We start from the raw sequence: 22,034 nt of genomic DNA on the forward strand, positions 1-22,034 counted from the left end.
ACTTTTGGCTAGGCTGTTGGTCAGCAAGCCCCAGTGGCCCCCTGTCTGTGCATGCTCACCACTCTATGCTAGGGTTACAGGTGTGTGTGTCCACACGACACCCAGCTTCTTACATAAGCTCTTGGGATCTGAACTCAGATTGCCATGCTTTCATAGTATGTGCTGTCTGTCCCTCACTGAACCTCCCCTAAGCCCTTACAATGCTTACAAAGTATTAAATGTATGTGTGAGTATGAGATACTTTCTAGACATGCTAATAATAAGGTCTGTGACAGAAACTGTCCCATAAAATGTCTCATCTGTAGTGCAAACTTAATAAAGTTTAAAAATAGACTTAAATAGAAACATTTAAAAATTAATAAACAGAAATATTAACAGTGGTTTTGGAATGTTAATTATGAAGCCAACAGAAACTTAAATATTACTGAAAAAATCTCTTGGCATTGCAGATTGACAGTCTTTCCAGCCTTCAGTACCCTTCTAGTTTGGCTCTTGCTGAAGCAGACTTGGAGGAATGACCTGATTACTGTTTTTATTATGACCTTTGACCTGATGACTGATGATGGTATACATGTGTGTTTAATCCTTCAAAATTATACTCTTCAACTAAGTAATTGTATACAGAGATAACGTGTGAGGCACATTTTTGTGTCAAATGATTTTGTGTCAAACCTGATTGTTGAGTAATAAACAGATTTGCTTTGGGAACGTTTAATAAACCTTTTAAAATTCACCTAGAAAAGTTTAGTTTTAACCTGTATCACACCTTCTCATGTAACATCAGTATTCTGTCTGATGCTGAATGGGAGTTGCTTTTGTTTTTGGCACTGTAACATTCATTCAGTTGGACCTGAAGCCCACTGGAAACCTCTAGCTTTGGCTTTTCTGTAGGGCTATGAACATTCCTGTGTGCAGTACCTGACTTCAGGTCTCCCGGATGGAGGAACAGAATTGCTTTGTTTACTGATGACATTTTCCTAATCTATTACTAATTTGACAATTACAGGCCCAAAATGGGAGGTATCAATATCTTCACGCCATAGAATTCTACTTAGAGCAATATTCTTGGATGAAATTTCTGGGTTTTAGAGACTTCTAAATATCTCTGTGGATGGTCCATCAATGAGCCACATGGTGAGATGACTCCCTTCATTTCTACAGTATTTAGCTTACTATTTTCAAGATCATAGCATATACACAATATTTGAAAGAATACCATGGAGAGCAGAGCAGATGAAATGAGGACCTGGCAGCATCAAATGATAAAAAAAAAAAAAAATCCCTCTTCCTGGAGGCAGTTAATACAGAAATGTAAAAATGTCCCCATCTGTCTAAGCCATCAGTTTCTGATGTCGTCCCTGGAGGAAGTGGCTGAAAAGTCATTTCCACCTAATGGGTTGTTAGGTTGCTTCTGTACTGTAGTAAGTTGGTGGTTGCAGCCCACTTCCTCTAAGACAAAGGTCTATGTCTCTAAAATCCCATCACAGCTGACACTAATTGGCATTGCTGTCGGCCTGAGCTGTGAAAGCAGGCCTGAGTGGGCAGAGTGGGGCACTCTGAAGGGGTGTGTGGCACCAAGGGGATGACTACTCAGACATTGCTAGTGTTTGTATTCAATCCTTCTCCAATCCTTGTTCATGCAAATTGCATCATCTCCAGCACTGTGTGCTGACTTGGGAAGAGTCTGTTGAGAGCCCCTTCTCAGGATACCATGCCATTGGAAATAGCCTCACATTGCATAATGTAAACTCCTGAAATATTAACACTCACCTCTGAATATTTTCCATTATAAAAATACAACTATTAATAGGAAAAACAAAAGATGATTTAACTCAATTTTTTCCCATCTGAAAACCTAGCGTATACATTTTTTTCTTGTTTTTCCCCCTTAAGCCAGAAACCAGAAGAGGGCATATTAGTCTTTTAAAAATGAGTTCGGGAGCCATTGGGCCCAATGCAGTTGTAACTCCTGTAAATTAGGCAGAGAACCTGCTTTGTATTCATAGGGTTAGAAGTAAGGTTGTAGTTGCTACCAGGGTTTGGAATGACAAAAGTATGAAAGCAAATTAGCCTTTTCCATAGAAATTTTAGCATGTCAGAACTTGAGTACTGCATACAATTCCCATACTTTAATAATTATATAGACAAGAGGGAGGGGACACATTGCTGGACAGTTAACTTTGTTGGCAGTGCTAGGCACTTTCCTGTACATTTTAACATTTACAGAATTTACCTGATCCCGTTAGCAGTTGTAGACAACTCCATACTTTCTTTAATGCATATTGAAAGAAATGGTGATTAGTGGCAGTTGGGAGGAAGGGAATTACTGTGGGAATTGATTGGTTGTATTAATCATTTATGTCTTCTCCCTGCATCCATTTAAAAATGAAAATGGATAGCCATTTAGGTACCTAGTCCCTGCCCTCCCTGGCTTCCTCTCTCTTCTCCATCAGTTCAAGTCTCAGGAGTGTAGAGTGGGATCCTGCTTCAGTTGGCTTGGAACTCAGGTCCCTGTGAGAGGCTCTGCTTCTTCCCTTGGAAAGCTCAGGAGGCCTTCCTCAGGAAACTGCTCACTTCCCTTGCAGTGTCCAAAGGGGCCCTCACTTGGGACTTCCCTTCACTTCTGAAGTACTTTAAGTAAAGCCTCTGTATTTATGTTTTCTTCAGTCCTATGTCTCTTATGGGTACCACAACAGTAGAAACAATTTAGAGGGCCAGGGCCAGGGTGTGTAAGGAAAGTGAGAAGCCTGGGATATAAAATCTGATGGCTCCTTCTTGGGGTTGTGCAAGTGATTATGAAGTTCTTATTCATTGATTGTGGTCCTTGACTGAAAAGCATGGGAAATGATCCTGGCATACACCTGTTGTCTTCATATCTAGTAAGTGGTTTTACTTTGTTTAAAGATGACTGCTGAAGAAGAGATTGTGATGCAAAATCTTGTTTTCTCAAAAACTCATAGACAAATCTTAGTTAATTCATGGACTCGCTCACCCCAGCTAAGATGTTTAAGTAATAAAAGATGTAGCATCACTATTTTCTGTGGTCCCAGATTTATTTAAGATATAGTTTTACATCAGATGAATTATTATTAGCACACATTTGATATTTCCAATGCCTCCTGTCTATTCTTTTGCTTTCTCAGACAAAAAGGCCAAATGTTCCATACCTGTGTGCAGAGTTTTAAAGTATGCACTTGGTATAATATACTCACACTCTAATTTTATTAGCCAGCAACAGTTGATTGATTCCAGCACTAAAAGATTCTTTACCCTCATTATTAACTTTAAAAAATTAGACAAGTTGATTATGGGGGAAAATTTTATTTTTAACATACAGAATCAAAACTTCTTTTCATAGGGGCAAGTACTGAAACTAATATTTTGGCAGCAAGATAGATATTACTGTGTACCCTAACTCTAAAATTATTAATTGTTGATGGAGACATAAAAATCAGAGCTTGTCAGTAGATATTTCTGTAATAGAAAATTATAATGAGCAAGTACCCATTTATATTAAGGCCATTTCTACTTAACTGTTGTCTGAAGTTTAGCATCTGGCAGCTGTGTATCAGTGCTAAGCAATATGAACACAGATAATACATTTTAGAATTAAAATAATAGCCTCATACTTACTAATAAAGTATTGGAGCATGCTTGCTCCAAGCTCTATGGACATGTGGGTAGAGTTTCAGTGAGAAAATACTAAATTGTGCTTTACTGACCCATTTATGTTTCACTCAAGTGGAACACACTAATTCTGTAACTAGGGTAGGAAATGACCATTTTAGGAACTATGAAGTACTTTGTGGGAATCAAGCTGTTGTCCAGTCTCACGAACAGCAATGTCTGTGGCATCTATTTGGAGATATTCTTGGATCATTTAAAATAGACAATGAAGTCCAGGTACCAGTTTCTTAAATGCATCAGAGTTCTCGAATGTGAGTGAAAGAGAAGTTCAACAACTCTTTATTAAGTGTGCTTCCATTTCATCATTCATAAACCCCCAGAGGTAATTAGCCTGGTTTGTTCATCCCACCTTGTATCGCATGTGTAGTCATACTGAGGAAGTGGAAACTCACTTGGAAATGGCCTCCATTGAAAAAGTTCATATGGATGAAAGTATTGAGCTTGTTGCTGTTTCGTGTGTTTTAACTGTCATTCATTCTCCATGCATTGGTAACAGTCTCTTGATCCTTTTCCACTTTAGAAAAGCAGCCTGGGAGGATTTCACCTTTATGCAAAGAATTCAAGTACACTTTTAAAGGCTATTCTATCCTTTTACAAAATGAGAGACAGGAAAACCTTACTTTTAGAAAAAGTGTTACAGAAGTGTGTTTTGCCACAACAGGCTACTGGATGTAGGCTTTTGTTCACAAATGTCTCTTTATCTTGAAGCAAAGGAAAGAATATTAAATTTCTACTATTTTCCTTTTGATCTTAAGAAAGTCAATAACTTGATAGTGCCAATTATGACTTAACATTTCAAATTACTTGAGCATGTTTGACATTAAGCTTGTATCTGATCACTTTGCCTTTATTGTTTACTTGGAGGAGGGACAGAATGTTGATTGGTTTATTTTATTACAACTTCTAACAATCTTTCATAACTTACTAAATGAAGAAATAATGCTTTGTCCAAGATAAGCTACATGCTCTTGAATTATGCTGTTATCAATGTATAGTGATTCTACAGTGTGCTTGATTGTAAGTTGTAGAGAAGACATTGGTTTTACGTATTTTGCATGTATTTGTACTTTTATTGTTACTTTATTCATTTTTGAGCCAGAATTTATAGTCAAGAAAAAAGAGTCAACTGCAAAGTAGCCATCTTAAGGAAATAATAACTAGGAAAATGTATATGGATAGATGAGTGTTGTGTAGCCTAACTGTAAAACTAGTTAATTGTTGATGAAGGCATAAAAACAACAGAATTTGTTAGTAGATATGTTCTCTGAAAGAAAATTATGATGGAAAGACCCCACTTAAATTAGTGCCATTTCTACTTGACTGTTTTCTGAAGTGTACCATCTGGCAGCTGTGTGTCAGTGCAAAGGAAATAACATTGGGAGAGAGAGGTGGAGGAGAGGTGTTTGGCTTATATAAAAATTGGGATATATTTGATTTCCGAATAGAAGTGGTAGGTGTTTCTTGAGAGTGAACTGTACATCCATTGCTGTGGTGGAAACACTACCTAGTTCTTGCATTTGAATGAGTCTCTTTCTTGTGTCTGAATGATTTTAGGCAATGGGAAGGTTGTAGAACAAAATATTTTTTTTATAGCTTCAAGGAGACTAAGGCTAGAATTGTTTACTGGTATTGCCTAAGTAAATAGATCCATGACCTAGACCTAGCTTCCTGATGGAGCTCCCCATGTTGTGGTTACCCCCCAAACATAAAATTATTCCAAGTGCTACTTCATAGCTATAATTTTGCTACTGTTATGAATTGTAGTGTAAATATCTGATATGCAGGATTATCTGATATGAAACCCCAAAGGGCTTACCACCCACAGGTTGAGAACCACTGCATTAGAGGAAGGTATTTATGTTCAATGCCTCTTACCCATCTCCTTCCTGCAGTGGTGAGTTCATTCTGCCTCAGCCAGGCCTAGAAGCTTTTTCTCTTCATTCTCATTAGAATGACAATTTGAAAACCAGCATTTGCAAATTATGATGGTAAATACATGATGGTTGTTTTTTATCTGAATGTTACAGTTCCATTTTCAAACCCTTAGGCATGGAGTTTGTAGATAATGTCCATTCACAAGTTTTGCAATTTCTAGAATTTTACAAAAGTTATATACACTTAAAAGTCTTAATCTGACATAACCTCCCCAAGTGTGATAATGTAGAAATGTAAGCTCAAAATAAATCATAAATTGGTACTCTTGGTAGTCTAGCAGATTCAGTTTCTTAGGAAAGTGTTACAAAACTAATAATTTGACAGTGTAGTGTTTACCAGCAAGTGATATGAGTAGTAACAGACTTTACTTCTTTTAATTATCCAAGCTGCAATTATTAATACCAAGTATGTGGGGCTTGTTCAAGTAGTCGCAGAGGCGAATATGCCTGTGCTGAGGCTGAATGGTGGTTTGCAGTGCTTATTTGTTTAATGACACCTCAAAACTGAGATTTAAATCCCCAAAGCAGGAGAGGAAAAACTTGGGACTATAGGCATGAAAGGGATGAATGTCACCTCTTTGTGAAAGTCAGAACAGGCTTCAAACCAACAAGAGCAGATTTACTCTGTACACTAAGATTATAGGGGCAGATGACAAAGTGCACACATATAATGCTTGTGTTGTCTGGTGTGTAAATACCTAGACATATGACTGCTTATGTCCATGTACAGTCAGAGAAGGAACACTTTTCTGTGAAATGATGCCTTCCTGTAGAATTGTTGTAGATTTTCATAATTTTGAAAACATTTCTTTTCTAACCTACATCAAAAGGGAAGCAAGGGTTTTTGTGTGTGTGTCTGACTATACATATGCATTATAAAAAAAAAAGTGAGTCTACTGTAATTACCAGTTTGCAGAGCGAATTCCTGCAGGGTTTGTACTCTCCCCATTAGTAAAAGAGATAAGTTGAAATGTATTAAAATTTCACTGTACAACTGGGAGTTTTTGTTCACAGTAAATGTGTTAATGTTTCTTCATTGCTTGACTGTTTGTGTTTAAATTTAGGCAGCGTGCCCAACAGGGACAAAATTATAGGATAAAGCAATGTATAAAAGAAAATCCTTCCGAGAGCACCAATAAGGCTCTTTTTAAAAATAAGCAGTTACATATAATAGTATGTGGCTACAGCCATAGAGAAAAGTTTTATCTGTCTATTTCAGAATTATTGGAATTTTTCTTTCCCTTGTGTGAAAATTAAGAGGACTGCACTTATGTCAAAAGGTAATCTACTTGAATGTGAAAACATCTATTATTTTATTTAGTGTTACTCTTGAAAAAAAAAGAAAAAGAAGTGATTCCTTCTTGTCTTTGTGATGAAGAGAGGCTAGTAGCATTTAGTGAGAGAGGTGATAGATCCCATTTTTTTCCTAGGATGGGAATTCTTTCAAGCTAAGAATTTTAATTAGAGTCTGTTATATTTTGCACCATTTTTCTGTGCTTTTCTTTGTAGCCATGAACTTAGTAAATGCATTCAGGTAGATAGGCTTACTTTTTAAAAATTAATCTAAAGCCACTATCATCTAGTGTGAATATATAATGAAATTTACTAAAGGCTGCTTGCTATTTCTCCACAGTCTAGATGGATAGAAATAGAGTTAAATCAGTAAACACAGTCTATGTAAGCTTTGGCCTGCACAGGACCAACACTCCTTTTTTTGTTCAGTATTGAATATGTAGTTCTTACAGGTTTATCTTCTGTAGTTTGTTCTGTTAGCCAGTATCCATGTGTCATCTCTGATGTCTCCACAGACCTTGACACATAAAAATTGATGCCAACACCCAAAATATGTATCTTCAACTTGAGATGATGACATCCTAGAAACGGTGTGCTTAAATCTACTTGAGGACAGCAAGCTTAGGAATGTGAAGGGGAAACTGTAAATGCCTATGTATGTTTTCATTGTTTGTATCATGAGCATGAGCAGCCTGTAGGAGGATGGAAAAGGCTTTTGAGCAGTTCATGTTATGTGTCAGCTTACCTCAAGATACAGTTTGATCTTAAATAAGTTGGCTGACCCTACAAAAAGGCATTTAATTTTTATTTCCTTTCTACATTCTTTTTAGAGTTTTAAACTGGTAGACCTTCAAGTCCTTCAGAGTCATTACTTTTTTTGGCTAATTTGTAGAAAGGCACCATATGAAAATTGAATTTTTGATCTGATGGAGTGATTTTTGAGTTCTTACGAACCATTTAGAGTCTATCAAGTAAATCCTTCTTAGTTCATGGATTATTGACCCAGTGGACCATATTAGCTGCTTCAAAGCTGTTATCACCCATTATGTGGACTCAGCTGACACACACATGAACCCAGTCCATGTGCCCAAGATGACATTAACCTTGTTCTGGAACACTCCCTTTTCTCTACCAGGCTTTCTATTTATTTCTCAATTTTCAAGAGTTAGCTCACAGTTCATGACAGCCATTGCAAAGGTCTCTTGATTTTTTCAGTGGTGTGGGAGCTCTGTTAGCAGCTAGCTGGCTTTTTCTTGCTGTCTTCTTCTGTAAAGATACGTCTTTTTGGTTTTTAAATGAACTAATCTTTAAAATAAAAAGAGAATATATATTTAACTCTCTGGGCTACATATTACCCCAGATGATTTTTAGATTCCTGGATGCTTGTAGATTCCATGGAAATTTGTGGAAATTTTTTCTGATTATTTAAATATAGTTTTTTTTAATTTGAAAAAAAACTGCCAATAAGAAGAAATAGCTGCTCTGCTCGTGGGTTTAAATGCATTGCCTGAGAGGTTTTACTTGAACAATTCCAGTTCATACTGGAATACTGGAAAAGCAGAGATGTGCCTTCATTGATTTGTACAAAGCTCTAATGAATCCAGCAGAGGTCTCAGCACAGACCCAGGGATTCTATGATCTAACATTAATAATGTGTAAGGGCATTCAGCCTGTTCTTCATATTATTATCATTATCTGTAATAGGTGTGATTCCTGAGGTGATACCTGCATTTAAGCAAAGGACCTCATCCTTATGGGGTAACTGTAACGTATCAATATGTACACAATGGATAGTAACAAAACGTTGTTGGTGTGTGTTTACTAGTGGACATTCTGAAGACATGGATGAATAAGATGACTTATAATAAGCCATACACCCTTGGAAGCATCTTCTCTCATGTTTAAGGACTTGAAATTTCTTAATAGAACCATTTAAACTCCATCAAATTCTGTCTGTAGTCACTTTCTTTATCTAAACTGTACCAGTGTTGATAGATAGGCTAGTGTAAGTTAACTACATAACAGATAGTCTCTTTCAAGTTGCTCAAGCTTTCATGCACATGCTCTTTTCCCTTTTCTATAGCTTGGTTCACATCTAAAGACTGTTAAATTCCTGTTGCATCTTACTGAGGGTAGGGTAACAATGTCAATTCCTTTTGCTTTCATATGAAAATAGTCCAGCTCTTTAGCTGTGGCCTGGGTCACTAGCTGTGGCCTGGGTTACGTAGGGACTTCTTAGGGACTCTTGTCTTGTTTGAATAATAATCTATCTTCAGGGATTTTAGTGATTAAACATGAGAATGTATTTGAAGTATTGTGCAAGCTTGATGGCAGTGCACAAACATGGGCTAATAATAATTAGTCTCACAAAGTGTGCCTCTCTTGTCCTCGGTAATTTTCATTTGAAATGATAAATTCCAAATGTAGCAAATTTCCCGCCCTGTCAGTTCACTATAGTGAACTCTTCACAAACCTAGGGGAAATAATTTAGTCAAAAGGTCATTTACCTTACTCTCTTGCTTGATAAATAGATTGATTAGAGTGCTTTGGGATTTTAAATAATATAACTAGATCTGTTATACTGAAGAAAGGATCTAATAGAATATTCATTTTTCTGCCTCTCTCGTTTGACCCTCCTTCTCTTCCCATTCTGTTACGAGGGGAATTAACTCAGGGCTTTCTTATAACAGGACAAAACTCTAGGCTATACCTTCAGCCTGGAGATTCTGTGTATTCTTCTTAAAAGAGACCCTAGTATGCCATTTGGAAAAGAACAATAGCATTGACTTGAGATGCTATCTTATATTTGCCACAAAAGGTTTTGGATTATCCCTAAACCTATCTGCCTGGCCACCAAAGTGCAGAATCATTGTGTAAATCTCATGCTCTTCTCAGGATTTGAAGATGCCTCTGAAAAACCAGGACATGGGTTTCTTATTATCCTGCTTCTTGCTGAGTAGGGAGTAGATTTTTATAAAGTATTAAAAAGTTTATAAACCTTCTTATATTGCATTACAATTACAAATTACTTATTAATGTCTTCCCTGTCACATTAGTAATTGTTTTTATGAATGCCACAGAGATGTGTAATCACATTACCATCTTTCAAATTGCATTAGTGAAAATGAATGAAAAGTGTATCAATGGAAGACAAAACCGCTGATTCAACATAAAGTAAAATGTGATGAATATTAATTTTCAGATGATTTCAGGGTATTTTGGCTCCTTATATAAAGTTATGTGTCATTGAAAATGCTGAGTGTAGTTGGGTTGTAGTTCTTTTGGTGGTAAGTGTGCTGTCTTCTTTCATCTTAGTGATAATTGTATCCATTGCAAGAGTCTTTTTCTTCTGAGTGTGTCATCTCAGCTGTCTAAATAGTCGGTCAAATTTTCAAGTATACAAGCACTGAATAGAATATCTGAATTGTTAATTGTTAGGTGAGAAACTGAAATGTTTTACCCAAATTGAAATACCTTTTCATTTTCTGTTTTCCTAATATTACTAATTGCGTAAGAAAATAGTTTATATTACTATTGACCTGATTTAATTGGGGTTGGGGGGTGCATCCACACTCAAAAGCTTGCATGCTTTGATGCCATGGAAGCATAAACATTTTCCTTATATAATTGGCTATATCCCGCTGTTGATTTTTACTCTGAACTCTTAAATTATTTAAACGGGGTCTTCCTCATGTCGATTGATGGTAGGCTATGATTGTGAGGTAATGACTACAGATGCTCATTGGATCCATGTCTGAAAATTTATGTGCCTCTCTGTGTTTCTTTCTCCCTATTTAGGTATTCACACAGTCCTAGGACTATTCACAGCCATGTATAATGATATGCCTGTAAGTTTAGGGGTTTCTCTCTGTGCTTCTTCTCCCCTAAACTAAATTTGTTCCTTGACTGAAGTAATTTTTCCCATCATAGTAAATTGAGCAATACTCTAGACCTATGCTTGACAGAATTCACCACTGCCATCTGTAAGTAGATTCTCTTCAGAGTTTTTAGAACCTTGATATAAATATGGCTGTGCATTATAATACAGAGCTCCCTTTCCAATTTTTAAAAAGGTGTCCTGGACTTTCCTGAGCAGTGGGATCCTTTAAATACTAGTTTTTAAAACAGATGTATTAGGATTTTAATATCATCAAAGAAAAATGGTTTTACACTTCAGTAGCACTGAAATTCCTTTGTTCACCTTCTGTGTATTAATTCATTTAGTATTTACGTGGCAAAGTTACACTGGGTGGAAGACAGACACCGATACCATGCTATAATGTGCCTCCTGTGAAAGAATATCTTAGGGAATTAATGATTTAGCATCACTGAAAATCCTAATTGGTTCAAGATCTCCTGTGCGTTTATGAATTATATCATGATATATATGTATATCATAAAATTATATATTTCACATCCTATGCCTTCTAGCCATTTAAATACTTGGTTTAGTGTGTTTTTTGTATATTCACAATTATATAAGATAATCATTAATTTATTTTGTAAACATTTTCATCATCCAAAATGTAACTACACGTTTTATCTATGATTCTATCACACCCCACTCCAAGCTTTCGGCATCTATCAATGTACTTCTATCTGTATAGTTTCCCTGTTGTGGACCCTTCATGTGAATGGAGTCATGCAGTATCATTAGAGCCTTCTTGCTTCTTCAATGTAGCATGATGCTTTCCAGGTCCTTTTATGTTTTAGCATATATCACTTTTTATGGCCCAAGTAATATTTCATAATAGGAATATATCACATTTTTATCTACCTGTTGATAGAGGACAGTAATTTTAAAATAGAAACTTCAAAGTGAAGTTTGTATCTCTTGATTTTTAACACTAGTCGATGTTCTAAGTTTGACTTTGCCAGTGAAACTCTTTGAGTTACTTTGGAAGCATTTCTTATGAGAAATGGTATATTTCCTTGGTTCATAATTTTTCTTTTTTTAACTTTATTCATCTTTGATTCATACGGCCTTTGTGTTTCCCAAACTGTCTACTGTTTAAACCAATGGTACCTTCCCTTTGTGGTGAGTTTAGCAGGCTGTTTTCATCTGGAGCATGTGCAAGGTTGAATGATGCATTTTCTGTTGAAAAGACAAAAAAAAATAAAAAAGATTTTTCTGAGAACACAGGTACAACAAAGTGGTCATTTGCCACCTACTATTTCTTCATGATACATGAAAAAATTAGGCAAAATAAGGAACCTTTTAACTCTTTTTTTCACTTTCAAGTTAGGTTACTAGCAGATAATATGTGTGTTTACTATAACTCTTCATTAAACCAGTTTTTAAATTGTGTTGTTAGAATAACTCTGTTGTTTCTCCCATTTGTTGCCATTACTCATCCATCCTGAGTATAGCAACATTTGCCTTAGAGGTGAACAGGCTGTGGACCCTTAGCATATGTAAGCCTTATAATCACCGATAATCACTAATTGTAAACCTTGTACATTACCTATTCAATCTAAGATTTCTTTGTATAATAACGGAGACTCTAATGACATTTGCAATAGTCTCATTGTCTGAATTATATAGGATTTTTTAGGTTGTTAAAAAAAAGGTGTTTGTTTGGGTATGATCTTTATAGCTATATAAAGCCTTTGGGGACATGGTCTATGTCTGCCCACTGACACATTGCCTCATTTAAAAACCAGATTGTAAAATCCTTTAACCCAAAGGGTAGGTAGACCTTTACTTGCAATTTGGAAGAATTTTGTAACCAAGAAAAAGGAACTGTCTCATGCAGTTGTATTGTTTATATTGGTCATAAATATACTTAGTAGTTGTCTGTCAGTTTTTACATGCAAAAAGTATTTGTTCAAGTGGCACCACAGAGTTGCTGGTTTAGAAAACCATGTCTTCTGCAAAGCCGTGTTTGATAGGCTTCCCAAGACTTAGATTAAACTTCATATACTTCCTTGGAAGTCTTTTCTTTTCAACTAGCTTTATGAATAGGCCATATGACGAAATGGGAAAACTTCTCTGAAATTTTATAGGGAGCTATTTGTTGATGATGTATGGTGTGTTTGTGTGTGTCTGTAATTTTTAAACTAGAAGGTTGAGGGTAGTAGTGCAAGCTTTTAATACTAGTATTCAGGAGGTAGACAGTTAGATCTCAGTGAGTTCAAGGCCAGCATGGTCTAAGAGCTAGTTCCAGGACAGCTAGAGCTGTTACACAGAGAAGCCCTGTCTCAAAAAAAAAAAAAAAATCAAACAGACAAACCTAGAAGGTTGAAAGTAGTAAAAATAAATTACCTACATGCTGAGAATAGAGCTAAGTGGTAGAATGTTTGCTTAGTGTGTTGGAGGCCCCAGGTTTCATCCTCAGCATTGCTGGTGAACTAAAATGTAAAAGGTGAAGCTTCTCACTGCTCATCATTCCAGCCCATTACTATCTCCTCAATAATTATACTGCATAAGTTCCTAACAGAAATGAGTGGATGGAATGAAAGTTACTTCACAACATTTCCCCTAATTTAACTTTAATGTGAATTGTATTCTTCAGTATTAAATGCTTGGATTACTTTTCAAGTGAAATTTTACAACCCAAGTTGCAAATCCTCCTTATTGCCCCCAGAAATGAACAAAGAAAATGTGAATTTAAGAATATTAGATACACATGAGAGTTTGACCAGAGTTTCAAACACTAAGAAAAAGTGCCCTGGGAATTTGTTTTGGTTTTTTTTGGTGGGTGGAGAGGTTGGTGGAAAGTTAAAATCCAGAACCAGATCCTGGAGCTCCGGCTCCTCACTGTGATTGCTCCTACATGTATGTTTTACATGTGTGTTTGCTTCATGGCCTTATTTTGCATGTTATTTTGTGTCAGGAGACTTGGATGATTATTTCCACATAAGGGGCAGCTAACCAATACATTAGCCCGTGTATAATTCTCATGTTAGTTATATTATGTACTAACCAAACAACAGTTTGCTTTCTGAAAAATGTCCTTTTGTAGGAACCCTAATATTTGGTCCATATATTCACAGAGCCAACTAGTCTAATGAAATCAGTCTTGTTTTACCAATAGTCTAATCACGATTTGAATAGATTTTTGGGATGTAGCCAGAATACCTCAAAAATGTATTCTTATTTTTTTGGGGGGGGATTTTGAGACAGGGTTTCTCTGTTTAGCTTTGGAGCCTATCTTGGCACTTGCTCTGTAGACCAGGCTGGCCTCTAATTCACAGAGATCCACCTACCTCTGCCTCCAGAGTTCTGGGACTAAAGACGTGCACCACTGATGCCTGGCAAATGTATTCTTATTTAATATTAAAACCCATGTTAATAATTTGTTTACCAACTTATCTTTTAGGTTTTAGGTGTGCCTTTTTCAATATGGGTCTTGCTTATATTGCCCAGGTTATTGTTGAACCCCTAAACTTAAGGAATCCTTTGGCCTCAGCATCCCAACTAGATGGAACTATATATTTGTGAGTCACTGCTGCTGTTTCTGATATACATCTTCACTATTTTGCTATAGGTAGAGGAATACAGTGAATAGTAATTGGTGGAGTTCCTCCACTAGTACCATTTTAGAGACTTTAAATGGAAATAATAATACTTGTCTTTAGCTTACACTATATATATATAGATGTATACACTATATGTATACATCTATATATAGATAGATATGCAGTCACTAATTCATTAGCATTAAATATATGTTACATATCTGACAAAATACTGGAATAAAATTTAATACAGTAGGAAGAATCTTAAGCGAAAATATAAAGCATTCCTATATATACAGAAAGTTTCTTGAGATCATCAATAGTTGTCATTTGTTGAGCTTTAACCTATCCAGCCAGGGTACCCTATGCCTTATGTAGATTAATGAAATCTTTTGACAAAATTACCATGTAATTCATGGTAACCATTATTAAAAGATGAAAAAGGGGTTTTGAAGAACTCTATCCCTCCATTTTTTGAGAATCTCATGTAGATCTTTCTGGTTTCATATTCATATGTAGCTGAGGATGAGCTTGTTGCCAAGTCTGATGACCTAAATCAGATCTCTGGAACCCACAGGGTGGAAGAAGAAAACCAACTCCTATAAGTTTTTCTTATGTCCATGTGTGCACTATAGGACATACATGCATACTTGAGTAAGTCATTGCACATGCATGCACACACACACCACATAAATGCTCATGTACACACACACACACACACACACACACACACACACACACACACACACCATGCCACAAATACAATGAGCAAATGTAATGAAAGGGAAGAAAAGGCGTGGGATGGGATCTACTGTCAAAAAAGAAGAAACTGGTGAGAAGGCAAAGATAATGAGTAAAGAGATCTCCATACAGTAGAACCAAATGGAGAGAAGGTTGGTTTGACAAGGAGGAAAGAAGAACTAACAAATTAATTAGGAGCCATTTAAATGGTCTAGGGAAAACTAGAAACTGCTGGAATTCAGGTATTAACAAATGAGATTGAAAGGCCAGGAAAGGCAAGGGCAGATGATTTTTGGAGGGAGACATATGTCAATGAAACTGCTCTATGACAGACTCTCCGAACAGGATCTGTAGCCATTAGTGCAGAGCACTCAGACATACCAGTGTTTGAGATGTTTGAGTAACTTCAGGTAAGGTACTTAGTTTTCACCTCAGGACCCACATATGTGAAAGGAAAGGAATAAGGGTGACAAGCTTATAGTCTTTTCTTTGTAAATTATCTAGCACATTGCCTGGAAATGGCAAAACATTCAATTAATCTAGCTGTTATTAATAGTAATAGACAGTAAGAAGTGATCATATTTAGATGGAGGAATAAAGAGGGACAGATGGTAGTTCTCTACCCTGTTTAAGAACTCTTATTCTTGGGGTCTGCCCTCCAAGTCCACTGCCTGCAAATACCAAGTTGGCAAGCCTTGTACATAAGCACACTGTCGTTCATTTCTTGCCACTTAATACAGTGACTGGCTCCAAAGTGATGGGTTTTTTTGGTTTTGTTTTTTGCATGGTACTGCATGCATATGTAGTGTTGTAGGAGAGGGTGGAATTTCCAAATTAAGAATGAAGAGCCTGGCCATGGGCAGAACCTGTATTTATTTACAGTGGTGAAAGAGAAGTTGCTTCCAGAAAAGCTGGATAGTCCCTCTCTGCTGCTCAGGAATGAAGGCAAGTTAGTGTTGCAAGTTGCCCCCAGTCCAGGAGGAAGAGGAGACTAAAAGAAGAACCAAATGTACTAAGCATTGCTTCAGAGAGTGCGGCTTCACGAGCCTGTGGACAGAATGCAGATAGCAGAATTACAGTGTAGATGGTATAAGAAGGTAGAGACATTGTTTTGGGCATGCATGGATTTCTCTTTCAAGAAGCCCATGGTAAAGGTAAGCAGGGGTGATTAATTTTAATGTGTTGTGGGTTTAAGCGTTTATTGTTGTTCCTGAGCATTGAGGGGAAGAGTTACAAGGTAGGTTAGAGGGATGGGGTAGCTCCTGCAGCATGTTCTTGAGAGCTGAGTGGATGAATTACAAGGTAGGTGAGGGGGTGTGCTAGGTCCTGCAGATAGGTCCACAGTAGTCAGCCTAAACACTGCTTCCTGCAGGGAGAGGTAGGGCTAGCTCAGTGAAGCTTCTGCAGCCTTCCTCCTTCCTGGTGTTCAGAGCTTCTCATTCAATGTGTACAGTGCAATGTGTACAGGTCCTGTGCAGAGTTCCCAGCAGAGTAGAAGTACTCCAGCATTAGCTGATGGAAGAAGAGTAAAAGATATTCACAGGAATGAAGGTTCTTCCACTGCAGCTCAAAAAGCTGTCTCCCTGAAGCACATGGACACTTCTGAGGCTTAACCAGATTTGATAGTTTATGATAACCTATTTTGTAAGTATTCCTGAGCTGGTGGATGATCACATTGGTTCTGGTCTGTTGTGAATAAATAGTATGTCAAAGTTTTATGCTATTTCAAAAACATTATTTAAACAAAACTTCCCTTGAAGCCACAGTAGTCTCTTACTCAAAATATGTATTAAGCTGTATTGTTTAAGTATATATAATTCTCTTAATAAAGAACTGTGGTCTATGCAAGTCTGAGTTTTAAAAAGGTAGGTTTTCTGGAATTTATAGAACTACAAAATGCCTATCCCCGGCCTTAAGGGTTTATATATAAAAATTTTGGGGTGTTCCTGTTTTTGTATTTGCATATAAAAGGAAAAGAATCCATAAAATTTTAAGAAAGCATTTGAAAAGATTTAGTTCTCAGATGAACCAAATGAATCAAGTTACTTAAATAGTTATGAATGAATGAATGAATGAATGAATGAATGAATGAATGAGTTAGCCAGTGCTAGTTGTGTGTGTGTGTAACTAACATATCTTTTACTTGGTTTTGTTTTCATTACTACTAAAATTGAATGTTTGCTTTAAATGATATAAAATAAAAATTTGGCAAAATGATTAGTATCAAATTAATGATTCAAAGTGATTGATGCCATTTATTCTAGAGTTAAATATTGTCCTTGGAATATAATTTCTTTTTATTATACACTTCTTGATTTTGATAAATCAGAAGCTTTAAAAATTATTTACTAATGTACTTCAAGTATTTTTAATGTTAATATAGTCTCCATATCTGAGCTTATAACTGGATACTTTGAAAAGTGTCTGTTTTTTAGTGGAAACATTTTATCCTAAACTTTTGTTTTGGTCATAGTACAATGAAATCTTGATATCATTAGTAAATCAGCATGTCATATGAGTAAGCTTTTTGTCAACATGTTCTGATATATCTTAGTATGGGAATTGGAAGAGTATTAGAAGATTGTTTCTCCTTGTACTCATCTAGTCCTTTAATCATTAAAACATGCACCCAACTTTTATAACCTAGATTAGGTACAATCTGATGACTGGCATTAGAAGAAACTGAAATATCAGATGGATTGTGCAATCGAGTATCTCTTTAGTGCGGAACAAAAAGGAGAATTAAGCCTGAGGGAGAATAGGCTGAGGACCTTTCACATCTAAAATGGGGAGGTACCCATAGATAGAGCATTCATTAGTGAAACAAAAAGTCTAATCCTGCATGGCCTGTACATAGGGAGAAGTCCATTGAGTCTATCGTTGCAGACGGAGTTGGCCCAAATGTGTTAACAGTATATAGAGCACTGATACAAGGGAAATAATTGATGTAAAACCCAAATGCTTTCGGGAAGGTGAGCTTTTGGAGTATGTAAGTGTAGCTGTCTGGTACCTATCTGCACTTTCAGGTAACTAGCCCTCCTTGGAGGATCCCCACCACAGCCCAATCATCCTTGATTAGATCTAAAGCTCTAGGGAAATGTTTTCCAGCAGTTCAGATAGTCACAGTAGATTGTTAATTTGTTAGTGATCAACCTATTAAATACCTCCTACATCTAGAATTTCCATGCAAATAAAAGTCATATATATATGTATATATACACACATATTATATTATGTATTATGTATTAAATGTATTATGTATTAACTGGTGTCTTGTGGCACAGGTCAGCAGGTTTAGCACAGTTCCTAAGCATAAGTTTCAGTCATAGAAAGTTATGCTCCATTTATGGAGCTTTCTAAGAATTCACTTTATAATATGACTAGTGAGATTATTTTTAAATTGCTTATACAGAATCAAAAGGTGTGTGTGTGTGTGTGTGTGTGTGTGTAAGAGAGAGAGAAAGAGTGAGAGAGACAGAGAGAGACAGAGAGAGTGTGTGTGTGTGTTCTAGGATAGAATTGTACTTTTCCAAGTGTAGAATCTTTATGTAAACATTTTTCTGTTTTATATCTGATCTCAAAATAAAGTTTCAACTTACTTTCTTGTCAGCATTAAGATAAAATGATTGCTTTTATTTTAAAATAGGGATGAAACTAGAATCAATAAGTCAAAAAAACCAAGAGATTGGGAAATGATAGTCATATGCATTTAAATGAAAGCTAATAAAAGGGATTTTTCTAATAATAAAAGTTTGTCTCCCATATTTTGCTTTTATAAATATTTCCCTTAGCCAATATTTGGTTGGTATCTTCTTGAGCATGTGCTTTCTGTTTTGCATCTTTGTGGAGAAGTTAAGTAAACATATACAGCAGCAGCAGACTTGTTTTTTCTCTTTTGGAGATCCAGTGTTAGAAATTCTGTGGAAACATAATCCTTTATCCAAGTGGACTCCCCTTGTTTTACTTTTGTATTTAAAGACTTAAACTATTGTGGTCATGAATGTGCCTTGCTTTCTCAACCCTTTGTTGTAAAATATTTTTATATAAAATCTATTTTAAAGTCTTCAGAACTTTATCAACATAAAACCTTTAAAGGTAAAGATGGGTACTATTTGCTGAAATCAATGAGAAATAAATTGCTTTGGAACCAATGCTGATGTCTTCTGCTCCTCTGTTTTCAGGCCATCCGCTGCACACTGGTAAACTGCACGTGTGAGTGTTTCCAGCCGGGGAAGATTAACCTTCGGACTTGTGATCAGTGTAAACATGGCTGGGTGGCACATGGTGAGAAAAATCTAGACTCCTCTTTCCATTGTTCTTGTTATGTCTGTGTGTATGCATGCACATGTGCGCATGTACAGTGTTTGGTTGTTGTTGTTTTAAGTGTAGTCGTTGACCTGGAAAAGAGAGCAGTTAGCTGTGCTCCAAGTGTTAGTTAACATTCATCCTACAGCTCTCAAACAGCATATTCTCCTTCCCAGGAAGAAAGAAAAGGCAGGCAGCTCTCAGCAGAAGGGCGAGATGTTTATAGAATACTTGGGCAGTGGGGTTCTTACTGAGCACAGCAGCAGCCAACAAGTACCAGGCCTGATGGAAACTCAAACATACCACAGTTGGCCTTTCAGGGCCTGGACCTCAGAGGGTAGTTGGCAAATCTTCCTTGCTTGGGAACTCCTCAGTGACTGCGGGCCCTTGTCATATGTGCTGAGTTTATCCTTCCAGATGTTAAACCCTGTAGGGTTTAAGGAGAGTGAGCAAGTGGCTGGTATCTGAAAATGTAACCTGTAAATACCCCTTCAGTGTGCCCTGTGATTAGAGGAGGCCCAGGTTGTTGAAGACTACACTATGTGTAGGTGCCATTGGAGTGAGGGTGGCCCAAGCAAAGATTCTAGAGTGGAGATTGTTTGCCAGGTACGAAGTGCTGTTCCATCAACGTGGTTTTACTGCATAATTTAACATATTATTGCATGTGGTTTATGTTTATTGTATTTCAGCAAAAGGAGACATGGAAATAAGCAGACATTTTCTCCACCTCCTAGACTGTGTAATTTTAAAAGATAGGTAATGTTTATAGAGGAAACCCTGGCTTGAGTTTTTTGACAGCCTCGGGTATTGGCTCTTAAGTGGACATACTCTTCATTCCCCAGCAGTGCCAAACATTCAGTGGGTTGTATTTTTTATAAATGTCATGTTATTCTAGCAAGATCTGAGGTAACACCACAAGGCCATGTCTTGAAATGCTTTTAATTTATCATGTACCTCACTTGCTTGGGCATGTGTGTTGGAGTTGTAGGAACCTCTGGGCTGTGTTTCCATAAGAGAGATAGTAGCATAAGGGAAAGATACTGGAAGGAGTATGCTTGGGTGCCAGGGCCACAGTCCTGATATCAGTACTTCAGGGATACAAAGCCAAGATGTTTAATACTTATCCCAGTGGAACCACTGCTGTGGTGGCAGATTGCAGTGCTACTAAAGGACATTTTTTCCTGTACTGGTTTCCTAGGGCCTCTACTCAAAACTTCCTGAATCATGAAGGATGATGAGGCTGGTGGAGGCAGTGTGGGTGTAGACTCTTCTGAGGTGGCTGGGTGTCTTAAATAATAGAAGTTTATGTTCTTGTAGCTCTGGAAGATAGTTCCTGGAGGTCAAGTTGTTAGCAGGGTTAGTTTTATTCTGAGGACTTTTTAGTCTTTAGATGACTGTCTAGCATGGTCTTCGCCTCTAGTGCTTCTGGATTTCATCATCTTACAAGGGCACCAGTCAGACTTGTTGCTGAGAGCCACTTCAAGGGTCTCATCTTAAGTTTATCACATCTTTTAAGGCTACATATATAACTACATTCCAAAATACCAAGATGTGGCTTCAAGTATATGAATTTTGGGGAGGAGCACAAAATGGCCCATGACACCTTTCAGACATCCTTTTTTGTTCCCTGGAAGAAATTGTTTGTGTGTCTGTGTGTCTGTCTATCTGTGTGTCTGTGTGTCCTGTGTGTGCATCCAAGTATGCACTCATGTACTCATGATCCTCTTATTGCAGTCTTTGGTGTGCTGGACTTATAGACATGCATGGCTTTGCCTCACTGAGGGCATTGGTATGCTTGGATAGACTTGCACCACTGCGCCTAGCTGGAAGTATTGGTTTTGCTAGGAAATAATTAGAGACTGTATGCTCTTTACCCATCACATGAGGTCATTGAAGGCAGGGTGATGTAGGTTCTTCTAAGAGTCTCTCTACTTTAATGGTGTGTTACTTAATATGACCCTTAGTTTTCTTACTTGTAAATTACGGTACTAATAGCAGTGTTTTAGTACTGGAGGTGTAGCTCAGTGCTAGAGTATGTAGTTAAGCATTTATGAAGTCCTGGGTTCTCTTGTCAAATGCTACTTTATAATCTTACAGTGGAAAACCAGTGATAACATGAAAGCTTCAATAAACACTCTATATGAAATACATATTGGGCAGAATTTGAACAGTAAAGAGAGGTTAATAATTAAACAAAGGACTTTTATTTTCCATGCAGAGCCTTCTTGTATTAGCATCATCTATCTGCTATGGAAGTCGCTAGAGACTAAGTTGACCATGTCACTAGAATTTGTTTTATATATCTACTTCCATGTGCATATTACATTAGTTGGGTAGTAAAATACAAATGCTGTTTTTATCCCTTCCTGAAAAACATGTTTTAGTCCTGGACAGTGAGGGCTTTTTTATTTTGAGACTTTTTGAAGTATATTTGAGTTTTTACCATCTTAAATAAGATGTTCCTATTACAGTAAACTCTGCTTTCCCTACTGTATTATTACAAATGCTTTTGCTAAGATATTAATTTGGAGGTTTCTCAGATCTAAGTAAAGTCAATTCCAAAATTGTTTCCCTCATAATTATCATCTTGACATTTCTTCTACCTCATAGTAT

At 36.8% G+C, this 22,034-nt stretch overlaps 1 protein-coding gene across 10 annotated transcripts in view; it reads left to right on the forward strand.

Annotated features, from left to right (window-relative positions):
* The window catches only part of Bnc2 (basonuclin 2), a 403,916-nt gene that overhangs the window by 245,119 nt on the left and 136,763 nt on the right, over positions 1–22,034 (forward strand). For all 10 annotated transcript variants that reach the window (XM_035439815.1, XM_027400355.2, XM_035439816.1 and 7 more), the window contains one exon: positions 19,298–19,400. In XM_035439815.1, coding sequence (XP_035295706.1) covers positions 19,298–19,400 — 103 coding nt within the window. The remainder of the gene's footprint in view (positions 1–19,297; positions 19,401–22,034) is intronic.

Source organism: Cricetulus griseus, chromosome 2 (genome assembly GCF_003668045.3).
Source record: "Cricetulus griseus strain 17A/GY chromosome 2, alternate assembly CriGri-PICRH-1.0, whole genome shotgun sequence".
NCBI lineage: Eukaryota > Metazoa > Chordata > Mammalia > Rodentia > Cricetidae > Cricetulus > Cricetulus griseus.